Genomic DNA, 15,100 nt, shown 5'->3' on the forward strand with positions numbered 1-15,100 from the left:
GTATCTTGTAGATTACTCTGTTAGTACAGGAAGTCTTTTTTTTTTTTTAATGGCTTCATTCATATTGAATGAATGTTTCATAATTTAACCACTCATTTACTGAAGGACAGTTAACATTGTTTCCAGTCTTTTAAATTAAAAACAGTTGCATAATGAATTACACATGTCATTTCTTATAGGCACAGATGTATTGGTAGGATAAATTTCTAGAAATAAAATTGTTAGGTTAAAGAGAATATTTCTGTACATATTTTTATAATGCCATGCTTAGACCTTTATTTATTTATTTTCTCCTTTCCACTTATTTTCTGAATGGAAGTCAGAGGGAGAGGGAGAGGGAGAGAGAGAGAGACATCGACAGGAGAGTGAAACATTGATCAGCTTCCTCTTGCATGATCCCCACTAGGGATTGAGCCCGCAACTCCAGCATGTGCCTTGACTGGAATTGAACTGAAACCTTTTGGTGCGTGGGATGATGCCCAACCAATTGAGCCACACTGGCCAGGGTAGACCTTTATTCATAATGTAGAAATGGAGTGTTTTCACTTTGAATGAAATTGCTTTTGTCTTTTTATTTAGCAGTGGCAGTTTTATAATTTAAAAAATAACTTATTTTAAGAGTAACAGGATTTTTCTTTTAAACTGGTGTATGCTATATGCTTTTATGTTAATACTAGTGGCCCGGTGCATGAAATTTGTCCACATTAAAAGGGAATTAGAGGAAATATTTTAATATTGCTGTTTGCCCTTTATAATAGAAGTGGCAGAGATGAAAGAAAATTAGTAAAGTGTGTATGAAAATCTTCCTCCTGTCAGAGTCTGGGGCACGCCGCGGGACCCAGAGTCAAGTCTCTGCCCACCCACGCACACCTCAAAATTTCACGAGACCTGGCCGGCGCCACCCCTATTGGATCTGGCCGGCCCCACCCCCATCAAGTCCCGCCGGGTGGGGGGGCGCAGCCTCAGGTCCCCCGGCCCGGCTCCGCGGCCGGGGGCATGGCCTGAGGTCCCCTGGCACCGGGGAGGGGGGGGCGCCTTGAGGTCCCTTGTCAAGCTCTGCCAGGTGGGGGCACGGCCTGAGGTCCCCTGTCAAGCCCCGCTGGGCAGGGGGTGCGGCCTGAGGTCCTCTGTCAAGCCCCGCCATGTGGGGGACACGGTCTCAGGCCCTCTGCCCCGGCCCGGCGCCACGCAGCCTCAGGTCTCTGCTGATCGCTCGTTACAGCTCATTACAGAAACCCCGCCTCCACTGTGGGTGCAGCCATTTTGTGTTACGGGAATCCTGCCTCCGCTGTGGGCGCAGCCATCTTGTGATGGCGTTACCATCTTGTGAGGGTCAATTTGCATATTACCTCTTTATTATATAGAATGGAAGGTTAAAGAAAGTATAATGGAAGCAGTATTGTTTTGGAGTCAGACTTGAATTTGGATTCCAGTTCCACCAGTCTACTGACTTTTGACCTTTGGTAGGTCATTTAAACACTGAGCTTCAATAATCTCATTGTAAAATAGGAATAGTAATACCATCCTGACAAAGTGAATTGTTTAGAACTACTGTACATCATTGATTCTAAGAAACACATTCCCCCCCTACATTTTAGTATCTCTGACATTGAAATGCTTCAGAATCGAAGACAAGTCCTAATTGTTTTGGCTTTTTTTCTTTCTTGGCACATAAAATAATAGTGGTCTGACAATTGATGGCATTTTTTAGATTTGATTAAGTAGGGTGATTCCACATACTGGCACAAGTGAACTGTGCTAGGGCATGATATGGGTGGAGGAGTGAAGTGTGATGGGGAAAGTTCAGGGTTGAGGTAGGGGGTGAATGGATATTAGAGGAGTGGGTATAACAGTGGTGTTTTGTTTTAGGCAAGTGGTCAGAATAGCAGATCCACCACATAGTGGGTGGATAGTACAACTGCTTGGTGAAGTACAGGAACAAACGTTACCCACAAATTTGAGTATATGGAAGATGGAATTATGGCAGATTGTTTGTGGGCAATAGGACTTTGGCTCAGGGCTGAGATTTAGGAACTGTGTACTAACTTGTGTCAGGAAAACTTTAAAATAATGACTGTGGAGAAGATATTTGCAAATCATGTATCTGAAGGGATTTGTATATAGGATATATGAAGAATTCTCACACTCAACAATAAAAAGACAACCCAACTTGAAAGTGGGCAAAGATTTGAACAGACATTTCTCCAAAGAAGGTGTAAAATGGCCAATAAGCATGTGAAAAGATGACCAACAACCCATTAGGGAAATGCCAATCAAAACTGCAAAGAGATATTACTTTACACTCAGTAGGATGGCTAGGGTAAAAAAGACAGATATTAGTAACAAGTTTTGGTGAGGGTAGTGAGAAATCCTCAAACACTGCTGATGGGGATGTAAAATGGTACAGCCCTTTGGAAAACTCTGGAAGTTCCCCAGAAAGCTAAACATGGTCTTACCATGTGATCCAGCAATTCCACTTCTAGGTATATATCCAAAGAAAATGAAAACATGCTTACACAAAGGGGTGTACATGAATCTTCATAACAGCACTGTTAATAGCCAAAATGAAAACAGAACAAAACACAAAAACCACCCTCAAATGTCCATCACCCAGTGAATGGATAAATATAGTATGGTATATCCATATGGTAGCATCTCATAGAAAGGAATGAGAATTGAAATACTGATACATGTTACAACACGAATGAACATACAAACAAAAACAATGAGGCCCTGGTTCTAGGAATGACCTGTGTTTGTAGATTATCAGCATAAGGGTTCAGAGTCGAAGAAACCAAATTATAAGAGCTGGAACACCTGTTGATTGGAAAAATCCTTGAGAAGAGGGAGGAGAAGTGGTGATATTGAGGTTTGGGAATAAAATAGAAGCAGTTATCAGCATTGCCAAGGTCAGACGAATAACAAAGCTAACAATGGTGAGGCTCTGAATTTTGGCTTGTAATGATTGAAATTGCTTCCTGCCTGAAGTAGGTATTGGCCCTGAGGTCTGTGTGGTTGGGCTGAGCCTGCAGAGAGGACCTAGGGGACTCCAGTGTGGGGAAGCACCCTGATATGGAGAGGAAGGATACACAGATAGGACCCAGGTTAAGCCTGGACGTTGTGTACCCATAGAGGTCAGGGTCCATGTTTTCATCTAAAGGGTCCCGCAGAGGCCAGCATTATATTGTTGAAGCATCTGTGGTCCACGTGAGGTGGAGGTAAGGAAGGCTAACTTAACTAAGGTAATGGTACCGGATGGAAAGGATGGGTTGGATGTGGAAATTCCCTAGGAGTGCAAAGTTCACGTCAAGGCAAGAGCCGAAAGACACAACACAAAAAAGACTTGTGCCTTGGTGTGAAAAAAGGAATGTCATGGGATTTACTCAAATTTCCCATGGGAACGGCTTGAGATGTTTATTGAATATCTACATATCAAACATAGACTCTGTTTATATATTACTCTGTGCCAATTATCATTATGCTTTGAAAAAATTGTTTTCTTATTCTTAAAACATATAGGCTTTGTGTTACATGTTGTAATAAGACTAATAATTGGGAGATGAAAGCAAACTAATAACTATTAAGGTCAGGCAAGGAAAATAAACTTCATGCTGCATGATAGAGACCACTGGCTTATTGTTGCTTACTGGTTTCTAAATACCAACTCCGAAGGATGAATATGCAGTGATGTATTTTCTTACCTACAAATGGCTATATATAGGAATAGTGGCTGCAGCCATGGCAGGTTCTGTTTCCTCATGTTGACAGTTTTCAAAATATCTCTGCTGGTATTATGAACTAACAATTTTTGTAGTATTGTGGAGGGAGGGGAAAGAGGCAAACCTTTCTTTTCTTCTTTTCTTTTGAAAGAACAAAAGCTTTGAAGAATAACCTGAAGCTCCCTTTGGGGAGCCGACATGAAATGGTGGTTGAGTCCTCTGAATAATTTTCCCTTCACAGTCTGAAGTGTTTCTTTTCATTTCTTACCTGTGCTGAAAATGTTACTAAAGATTCATTTTGGTTTTGAATGTTGCTTTTTAGAATAGCAAGTGTCACATGGAGGGCTGGGGTGAGCTTTCTCAGACTGCAGCGTGCTCTAATTTGGACTGATAATTTTCCACCCTGGGTCTCTGGTGAGATCAGCTCTCTTGAGGGAACTGTTAGTTTTAATTTGAGAGTGGAACAGTGGGGAGAGAGGTAAGTGGTTTTGTACCTTGAATGTTTTCACAATAGGCTAATGGTCGAGTAAGAATGTCGTGGACAGTTGGGACATAATGAGGAGGTTGGGGTGCACAAGGGATGCCCCAAAGACAAGCTTTTCATCCTTATAAGTGTAGCTTAGGGCTGGCTCTGTACTCTGGGAAAGGAAATGAAGTCCTCTTCCCATTTCTTTTTAGGGCCAAATGACGCTGCTTCAGAGGTTTGGACTCAGGGTTAATACTGGCTCAGCACCATATTTCAATGGTAGTTATTGTGGTCTGGCTTATGGACCTAAACACAGATTATTCTCTGGGGAAATGAGTACCAAATAACTGACTTAGAAACAAACTTTTGTACCAGGACTAGTTGGTAAGTTGACTTTGTACTGTACTTTTGCTTGCTGCATACCAGGCCCATTGATTTGCAACCAAATACTTTCTACATGAGGTGTACATATCGCCGAGATTGCCCAGAAGTCACATGAAGGCCTGAGTTTTGCTAAAAAGAAACTAAAAGGATTACTGGGCTTAGTGTAGCTTTTATTATTCTGCATTTGAGTTCTGGAGGATACATTATGGAGATCTCTGTAATTAATTATACATGTTAGATTAAATGAAATACTAATTTCAGTCAGGAAAAAAAAGTATTTGAGTGAAGGAATATTAAGCACATTGGAAACATTTGACATAAAAATAAGAGAGGGTATTGCAGGGAACAAAGGTTCTCTGTGACTTGACAGCTGCTGTTAAGAAGTGACACCAGGAAGAGCCGGGCTCTGGCTCCCAGCTGCCTGAGGTTGCTGCAGTCTTCTCGAGTGTTACCAGAGGAATTTGTGCTGCTCTTGTTTTAGCAAATAGAGGCCACTGATGGCTAACCAGGTCCTTCCTGTGCTCTGGGAAATTAATCCTTAACTCCCTGTTGCGAGCTTTATAATATTGGGTTTTCCAACAGTCAGTATTTTGAGGGTCTGGGTACAATGTACATTGCTTAACTCCTTTGCAAGGAAGTTCCAAGAAGTATGAGATAGCCCTAACCGGTTTGGCTCAGTGGATAGAGTATCACGGCCTACGGATTGAAGGGTCCCAGGTTCGATTCTGGTCAAGGGCATGTACCTTGGTTGCAGGCACATCCCCAGTAGGGAGTGTGCAGGAGGCAGCTGATCGATGTTTCTCTCTCATCGATGTTTCTAACTCTCTATCCGTCTCCCTTCCTCTCTGTAAAAAATCAATAAAATATATTTTAAAAAAAAGAAGTATAAGATAGACCTTGGATACATCAAATCTACTTGGACGCATATAACTGGATTTTCACTAGAACTCTAACCTTTTTTAGTTTCTCTTGAAGCCCCAAAGGCTGAGAATAAAGAAATAGTTGCCAAGTCACCCTCATATTCCAAGAACATGCGTGGAATATGACCCTAAATTTGTTTTGCACATTTAGCCCATACCTTATCTCCAGGAAATAAAAGTGTGGAGAGTTAAGGGGTCTGAGATGAAAATTTTAGGAAAGAGCTGTTAGTATGTGGTGTGCTTTTTGTCCTTTCCCACCATTGCACATAGCAGAGGAGATGATGCTTTTCTTATATCCCCTTCATTGAAGCCAGATGATGGGGAAGGCACTCACAGAATTATTCTGAGAACTTGACATGTATCCTCTTGTTTGGGGAGAATGAGGATTCAAATGTGAATCAATAGCAGAGCGGAGAGGAAAAAAAGAGGGTTGTGCAGGGTGGGGCAAGAGTAGGTTTACAGTTGTGAACACATAAAGATTTATTCTTGTATTATTATTTATTAACTACAGACCTGGTGCATGGATTTGTGCACCAGTGCGGTCCCTCGGCCTGGCCTGTGCCCTCTTGCAATCTGGGATCCCTCGGGGGATCTCAGACTGCCGGTTTTGGCCCGATTCCCACAGGCCAGGCCGAGAAATATAAGATCTTTGGTTAATCTCTTCCCGCCCTCCCCCTCCCTCTTCCCTCTGAGATTCATCGGTCTGTTCCATGTTTCCATGCCTGTGCGTTCTGCGTCTGCCCTCTTGTGGTCAGTGTGCATCATAGCTACTGGTTGAACGGTCGCTTAGGCTTTTATATCTATAGATTATTGCATTACTTTCCCTATGAGAATCTGTAAACCTGCTCTTGCCCCACCCTGTAGTAAGACATCTGAACTTCAAGAAACAGCAGTGTTTTCCAGAGCTTCTGGATGGAACCAGCTTAAAGCCTTCTGAAAAGGGGCGCTGTGCATGGCCACCTGGAAGATGATGTAGACCAGGAGAGGTACCCATCGAAACCCCAAGGGCTGAGAGTGAAAGGTGTACACAGCGAGGCCTCATTTAAGTCCCGGGAATGCACAGGGAGGGTCCCACACAGGGACTCTTCTAGGAAACCCAAGGCCCTCATGAGGAAGCATGGACATCAAGTTTCAGGTGCAGCCTTTTCAACCCCTCCTGCTCTCCCACTCCAGCTCTCTGAAGGAGCCACAGACAGCCTTGTTGTAAAAATTAATTAGGAAAATATTGTATGTATCACATAATAAAATGTAGTGGTGTAAACTGCTTACCACATGTTAAATGCTAAATAAAGGATGACTGCTCTTCTTGTGATTCAAGATACTTCCTTTTTTTTTTTTTTTTAAATGGAAGTAATGGAGGAGGGAATGGAGATGAGTTTAAGTCATTTAACTTTAGAAAGGCAGAATAAATGAAGCAGAAGGAGCTTTGGCCAAAGAGCCTGCAAACTTTGATTTTAGTGCTGGATCTGCCAGTGATTTGCTGTTTTAAGTGCTAGGGAAGTCACGTTACCTCTGACAGAAATCTGTGCCCCCTGGAGTTTATATTGTTGGAGTGGGGGAAAGGATGGATGGTAAAAGTAAAAAATTAAAGAGAACTGGAAAATATTCTGACCAAGAAAAAAAATTTAGGCTTCTAGGCAATTTGGTTTTGAATACAATGAGGTGAAAGCTCAGTTGAAAAGCATCCTTTCGTCCCTTGATTTGACCCTTTCTATAGTACTTAGGTGCTGCCACCAGATTAAAAAAATAAACTTCATATGAAAATTGGCAAATATATGCAAAAGTAGAGAGAATAGTACAATACTCTCATATACACATTACCCAGATTCGGTAGTTATCAATGCTTTTCTATATGGTTTCAACTCTTTCCTCCCCCTGCTCTCTCCTTTTCCCCTCCCCTCTCTGCACCCCATGTTTCTAGAGGACTCCAGGACTTTCCTGAGAATGGTGGTGTGCTCAGAAATGCTCTGTCATTTCTTTAAACTCATCAGTGGCCTGGTAGGTCTAGCCTTTTATCCTTTTTATTTTATTTATTTTTTAAAATATATTTATTTATTGACTTCAGAGAGGAAGGGAAAAGGGGAGAGAGAGAGAGAGAGAGAAACATCAGTGATGAGAGAGAAACAGTGATGAGAGAGAAACAGTGATGAGAGAGAAACATCAGTGATGAGAGAGAATCATTGGTCGGCCGCCTCCTGCATGTCCCCTACTGGGGATCGAGCCTGCAACCCAGGCACGTGCCCTTGGCTGGAATCGAACCTGGGAGCCTTCAGTTTGCAGGCTGACGCTCTATCCACTGAGCCAGCTAGGGCGCCTTCTGTCCTTTTTAAATACAAGGGTAGTAAACTTAACCAGTGTGGTGGCTTTACTGAGTTCCCAGTCTCTAACTACCTGTCCCAGTACATAGACTAGGCACCGCTCTGTGGCAGTGGTTGGGAACTACTCTCTCATCAGTAGCTTGGCGGCAGGAGAAAGTGGGTTGTCCCTCTTGCCCACTGAATGCAGAAGTATCATTCTCATTCCTTCCCTTCCCCCTTCTTTTCTTCCCTAAGGCAGCTTCTTTGAATGGGAAGATAGTGAGTTGGCCAAGCAATCTAGTGGCATATAATCGAATGTTCCTGCTATCACAGCATTAACACTTAGGGCTGCCCCAGATTTTATCAGGGGAAATAGAACTCCTGTCTGAATGGGCTAGCTCCCCTGATCCTCACTTTGTTCCTCACCTCCTAACATCCTTGAAGAGACTTAGGTCCATTTGCCCTTCTTACAACCTGGAAGGCATCCTGCCCTTTGGAAGGAGCATTCCCTTTCTTTCTGGCTAGGATCCTTCTCCATGCATCCTTTCCTGTGATACCAAGAAAACACATATTTCCTCCCTCCCCCCTCCTTTCTTCCCCTTCACTGTGTTCTTCTGAACTCTTTAGTCCAATTGTTTCCTGCCCTTGCCTGAACCTCTACTGTCTTCCACAGTGCAATACCGTACTTGGGTTTTCCTTGCTTTCTGCTACAGAATATCCTTTCTGGACTGTGGTAGGTAACATTTCAACTTCAGTAGACAGACTGTTTTCTTCTCCGGCAAATTGCAGGGGCTCTGTGTTTATAGGTGAATGTATACATACTTCCTGTGCATTAGGCACTGGAGTATTAACCCCTTATATTTTGTTGCCTTCTGAACAAGCATGGTATTGGCATTTCATGCTGTTTCTGTTCTTTGGCCAATACATTTAACACTCCTTATTCTCCTCTTCTCTAATCACAGCACAATTACTGCATGTTGTGCAAAAAGCAGTGGGCTCTGAAAGTAGGGACTTCGTCCCTGTGATGCTCCATAAATAATTGTTGAGCAAATGAATGAGAGCAAGAGCAATTGGCTGAAGGATTTCAAGTAGTGAAAAATAAGTCTGAATGGTGAACAGCACAGATCAAACTAGAAGGCTTTGCATACTGTGTAAACAAAGTACTGAATCATAGAAGCAACAAAGGCACCATTTAATCCAACCATTAATTTATGTAATTTAGAAAGGTATAATTTGTATCGTGCAAAAAAGTACACATACCTTAAATGTACAGCTTGATGAATATTTGCATAAGTATATATTTGTGCAGTTACAGCTCAGATCCAGAAAATATTTCCAGAATCCCAGATGGGGTGGGGGTAGCTTTTATTTTTGATTCACAACATTTTGAATACCAAGTCCCATGGTTGGTTTGTGGTATAACTAGGGTTGGAATTATTACAGCTGTTCCTGGGATTAGCAAGTCTTTAGACTGGAATAAAAACAGTAGTTCATACCGTCTAACCATGTGACAAAAATAATACAATGATTGTTATGGTTAATGTTTATAAACCATCAGCATTCCTTGGCACTTTATATGCATTACTTCATTTTACCTATTCCACCAGGTTTTGTTGCTTCCCAATTTTATAGATGCTAAAGGTTAGAAAGGTAAAGTCATTTGCCTCAGGTTCCACAGCTAGCAAATAGAGTTAGACTTCAATCCAGGACTGGCCCTCACCAGAGCCTGATTTCTTGTTGGTGATCAAATATCTGGTACCCACGTTTAAACAACAAAAATGTTATGTCTTTATGGTGGGAGGTGATGATTATGTTTGTTACCTGCACATGATGAATGCCCATTTTAGGCCTAGTCTGAGCTGTGGCTTATTAGAATTATGAAAGGGAAAGAGGGTCTTTGATTTTGTGACAGCCATGTCCAGAGTGATGTTGTTACTGAACTCAAGGGGCTCGCCACTTGGGGTGCTTTATTCAAGAATGAGGCATAGTTGTCACAAGGTAGTTTGATTTACTTGCAGCAAGGAAAGGAAACAGTATTTATATCCAAAGCTCTGTCTTGCCTAGATCTTGAGACCTTGACCTAACAGTGTTCCATGAGGCAAGAAGATGCTTTTCAGTAAGGATGACTCTTTAAAATCTACATATAGTAAGAAGACGATGGGCTCTACAGACAACTTTTGAAAACAGGACACAATGTAGATGAAATGTGGACCTAAATATCCAGAAATTCCAAAATTAATTTGTCTTAAAAATTAATATGAATGGAATAAGTGCTTGCCAGTGTTAGTAAAGTGGCAAACTTTTTACAACATTAAGATTGTTTCAAGAACTAAGACATCCAAAGAAAACATGAAAATTCCACAGCCACTACATTTATTTTAATGGCCCTCAAAGTTGCTTAAACTACAAGTCTCCTATAAGTGTTAATGTTTTAATTTGGTTTCACAATGCAAAAAGAACCCATCGCATTGAAAGAACTCTAGCTGTTATGCATGACCTGGACATTTGAAAAGTATCCTATGTAATAAAAGGCTAACATGCAAATAGACTAAAGAGTGGAATGACTGGTTGCTATGATGTGCACTGACCACCAGGGGGCAGATGCTCAACGCAGGAGCTGCCCCCTGGTGGTCAGTGCGCTCCCACAGGGGGAGTGCTGCTTAGCCAGAAGCTGGGCTCATGGCTGACCAGCATAGCGGCAGTGGTGGGAACCTCTCCTGTTTCTGCAGCAGTGCTAAGGACCCCTGGGGGATGTCCGCCTGCCGGCTTAGGCCCGTTCAGCGTCTGCCCCCTGGTGGTCAGTGCGCATCATAGCGACCGGTCGTTTCACTGCTGGCAGGCAGGCATCCCCAGAGGGGTCTCAGACTGTAAGAAGGTGCAGGCTGGGCTGAGGGGAACCCCCCCCCCAAGTGCACGAATGTCGTGCACCGGGCCTCTAGTAGTTAATATTTGTTCATTATGTTTTCAGACAAAGTGGGAAGGACAGTGGGCACATTTTAGCACATTTAGGCATAAACTGGGAATACTCAGTGAAATTCAGGTTTATGAGATGAAAGCATGGCAAGAGGTATCAGATTGCTGTGGAGAAACATGTTTCAGGAAACTAATCTTAAAAATATATAAACAGCGTGCTTTATCCAACTTGCTTGGCGAAAGACTGCAGTTTTAAGTTGTTTAGAGTAGTCGGTACAAAGAAGATTGTTGCCAGTTGTATTTACTTTCTGAAGAGGTGTGGGTGCCAAGAAGTGAGTTCAGGATTGTTTTTAATATCTGTTTATTTTAAATGGGGAATGGGGTAGTGATGGAAATGGCTTTCTACTCCAAGCTGCTCCTGTTGGTAAATGTTTCTTTTACAGATTTTGTTTAATAAATTATGCATTTAAGTGAAACCATCAAATGGGGAGGTTATGTATACTGAATTCTATGATTAAAGTTAATCCTAAAATATAACTGTGGAAAGTATCCCTCAAAAACGAAATAAATATGTAAAGTCATGGTAGCAAGCAGATCATTGTTCTCACCCTTTCTACCCCCCTCTCCTCAAACCAGGGGTTTCTTTACTATCCTGTGCAGAGTGCCTGTGTCTGCGTAGCTTTTTGGAGTTTGCATAGGTCACCATGCCCAGGGCTGTCACTTAAGAATGTGGTGTCCCTGGAGCCAAGCAGGTCCTGCTGCCAAGAACCTTTGCCTGAACAATGGCTGAACACCACTGGCATTGGTTCTTAGCATTAAACTGCCTTCTTCCAAGTCATTCCCTCAGATTTTGAAATGAGCCAGTGGGAGGGGAGTGAAGGAGATAGCAGAACAGGGTGATGTCAGTGTCCTAGTTAGTGCTCTTCTGTAAGAATGGGGAACTAAGTCTCTCTCAGATTCTTGTGGTTGCTGTTGTTTCCTTGTTAAAAACATTTTTTAAAAAACTGTGAAATATAATACAGACACTTAATTGGTTCACTAAGATGCTTCCCTTCTGAGTGCTACCTGAACTGTGCTTTCTGCTGGTGATGATTTCAGAGGATAACAATTGGGAGGCTTTGCTAACGGAAGAGGGAAATTGAAATTAAGATAACAACAAGAATATTGGTAAAAGAATAAGTTGAGATCCTTATAAATGAAAGAATCCTGAAGTCATGTTTCTTATGATAATACTAGTGGCCCGGTGCATGAAATTTGTGCACAGGGTGGGGAGGGGGGGGTTCCCCTCAGCCCAGCCTGCACCCTCTCCAATTGGGGATTGCTTGGGTGGGGGGGATGTCCGACTGCTGGGGATCGGGCCTAAACCGGCAGTCGGACATCCCTTTCGCAATCTGGGACCGCTGGCTCCTAACTGCTCACCTACCTGCCTGCCTGATCGCTCCTAACTGCCTCTGCCTCCATGCCTGATTGCCCCTAACCCCTCTGCCTGCCTGCCTGATCTCCCCTAACCTCTCTGCCTGCCTGATTACCCCTAACTGCCCTCTCCTGCCGTCCTGATCTCGCCCCCAACTGCCTCCCCTGCCAGCCTGGTTGCCCCCAACTGCCCTCCCTTGCCAGCCTGATCTCACCCCCAACTGCCTCTGCCTGCCTGATCATCCCCAACTGCCCTCCCCTGCTGGCCTTATCTTGCCCCCAAGGCCTCTCCCCTGCTGGCCTGATCTCGCCCCCATCTGCCCTCCCCTGCAGGCCTGATATTGCCCCCAACGGCCCTCCTCTGCTAGCCAATTTGGTTCTGATCAGTTGGATTCTATGCCAGTCAGCGTCAAAAGTTCTGCCTCGCCTTTACCGGTTTGGCTCAGTGGATAGAGCGTTGGCTTGCAGACTGAAGGCTCCCAAGTTCGATTCCAGTCAAGGGCATGTACCTTGGTTTTGGGCACATCCCCAGTAGTGGGTGTGCAGGAGGCAGCTGATCGATGCTTCTAACTCTCTATCCCTCTCCCTTCCTCTCTGTAAAAATCAATAAAATATATATTAAAAAAAAACAACAAACTCTGCCTCCTAGACAGCCATTGGCTCCTCACAGCAACCAGATTTGGTTCTGATTGGTCGGTTTCTATGCCAGTCAGTCAGAAGCTCCACCTCCTAGACAGCTTTTGGTTTTTCACAGCACCCACATTTGGTTCTGATTGGTTGGTTCCTATGCCAGTCAGCGTCAAGAGCTCCGCCTCTTAGATAGCCATTGGTTCTTCACAGCACCCACATTTGGTTCTGATTGGTTGGTTCCTATGCCAGTCAATGTCAAAAGCTCCGCCTCCTAGACAGCCATTGGTTCTTTACAGCATCCAGATTTGGTTCTGATTGGTCAATTCCTATGCCAATCAACGTCAAAAGCTCCACCTCCTAGGCAACCATTGGTTCTTCACAGCACCCACACTTGGTTCTGATTTGTCGGTTCCTATGTCAATCAATGTCAAAAGCTCCACCTCCTAGGCAGCCATTCGCTCCTCATAGCACCCAGATTCTGTTTTGATTGGTCAGTTCCTATGCCAGTCAGCGTCTCTGGGCCTATCAACGGGGCCTGATCAGAAAGGTGGGGCTGATTAGCAGCCCCACTGGAGGCCTGCAGAGAAATGGAGGCCTGACTGCTGGCCGGACTGGGAGAGAAAGAGAGAGGCAAGTAAGTACTGATCAAAAGCTACCACAGAGGCAACAGATCAGTCCCTGCTTCTCTCTTCAGGCCTCTCTCTGGCCCTGATTTGCAGCCCCCTCAGCAGTCCGTGCTGGAGCACCGCGCCTGCAGCGGAAGCAATTACAACCCAGGGTTTTTATATATTAGGATACAAGGCTGGTGAAAAGACAAAGACAAGGCATGAGAAAAGAAGCGGGACCTGCAATCTTCCAGGCCTCTCTCTTTGTTGTTGCCGTTTGTTTCAAACTACTTTGTTCTTTTTTTGTTTGTTTCAAATTACTTTGTTCTTTGCTTACCATCAGGTTGCAAATAGACCTGAATTTTAATTTATTGTGTTTTCTTAGTTTTTCTTGATAGCTAGATTCTTAGGTGTATATATAAGTTAATTATGAAACCAACCTGCAGATGTTTTATAGTCTTCTTGCATATTTCAGATATGAAAATTCAGATACTTAATTTTTTTAAAAAAATATATTTTATTGATTTTTCACAGAGAGGAAGGGAGAGGGATAGAGAGCTAGAAACATCGATGAGAGAGAAACATCGACCAGCTGCCTCCTGCACACCCCCTACCGGGGAGGTGCCCGCAACCAATGTACATGCCCTTGACCGGAATCGAACCTGGGACCTTTCAGTCCGCAGGCCAACGCTCTATCCACTGAGCCAAACCGGTTTCGGCCAGATACTTAATTTTTTTTTCTCCATTTGAAAGCTGCTTCGTTTAATGGGGAATTGACGTAGTAGAGATAAGCCTTAATACAATGAAAATATTTTGATTAATTCTGGATATGTGGGATTTGATAAAGTTACATTGGTACTTGCTTAGGCAGACATGAATTTTAAAACAAGGTAATTTTTCTTACAGTCCTATTTTGTGACGGATTATGATCCAACCATCGAGGATTCCTACACAAAGCAGTGCGTGATAGATGACAGAGCGGCCCGGCTAGATAGTAAGTAATCTTCCTTTACTTGATAGTTCACATATCCTATTTTTAAAAACTAAGCTCTGATGTTTTTCTAGGTTAAATACAATAGAAATATTAGATAATCTTACACATAAGCCTGTCTTTTTTAAGTTTTAATTGATAAATCTGCACATTGGGTAATTTAAATATTCCTCAGTAAATGTAAGGTAAAACAGCACCTGGATTGATCTTGTTCTGGGGAAACTAGTCCTATAGCATTATAACTTGAAGTTGTGTTTATTGGGCTATTTGGGAAAAACATGTGAGGTTTCAGCTCTTCCTAGTTTTAGTAAAAAAATTTTAGCTTCCATGGCCTAAAAAGGCTTTATTAGGCCATTGCTAGAAAAGAGAGAAAAAAAAAAGGCCAGTCTTGGGGCATGGAGCCTACGCTACCAACAGCATGGCTGGCGGGGAAAGATAGCACATCATCCAGAGTTTTGCAAGCGGTTAATACATTACGTGTGGGGGAGAAGGATGTAAGTCATTCTGAAAAGGATTTCCATTGCCTATAGACCAAGGGGATGGGAGAAAGTGAAGCGGGCTAGTTCTGGGATAGGCCCAAAGAGTCCATGGAAGAGGCGTCAGCTCCCGTGGATTAGCGGTGGACAGCAGATTAAAAAATTCATGTGTAAATAAGAAGTGGGGGCTCCTGGCATTCTGTGGCACACAGCTGTTCTCTCTTTTGGATAATCGTGGAAATAGCCACCTGGAAATTAACCCTAAATCCCAGCAGATACACGGGAA

General features: G+C 43.2%; 1 protein-coding gene across 2 annotated transcripts in view; it reads left to right on the forward strand.

Annotated features, from left to right (window-relative positions):
- Window positions 1-15,100, forward strand: part of RRAS2 (RAS related 2) — a 76,654-nt gene that overhangs the window by 44,875 nt on the left and 16,679 nt on the right. For both annotated transcript variants that reach the window (XM_079789474.1, XM_079789475.1), the window contains exon 2: window positions 14,254-14,341. In XM_079789474.1, the coding sequence (XP_079645600.1) occupies window positions 14,254-14,341 (88 nt within the window). The remainder of the gene's footprint in view (window positions 1-14,253; window positions 14,342-15,100) is intronic.

Source organism: Cnephaeus nilssonii, assembly GCF_951640355.1.
Source record: "Cnephaeus nilssonii genome assembly, chromosome: 13".
NCBI lineage: Eukaryota > Metazoa > Chordata > Mammalia > Chiroptera > Vespertilionidae > Cnephaeus > Cnephaeus nilssonii.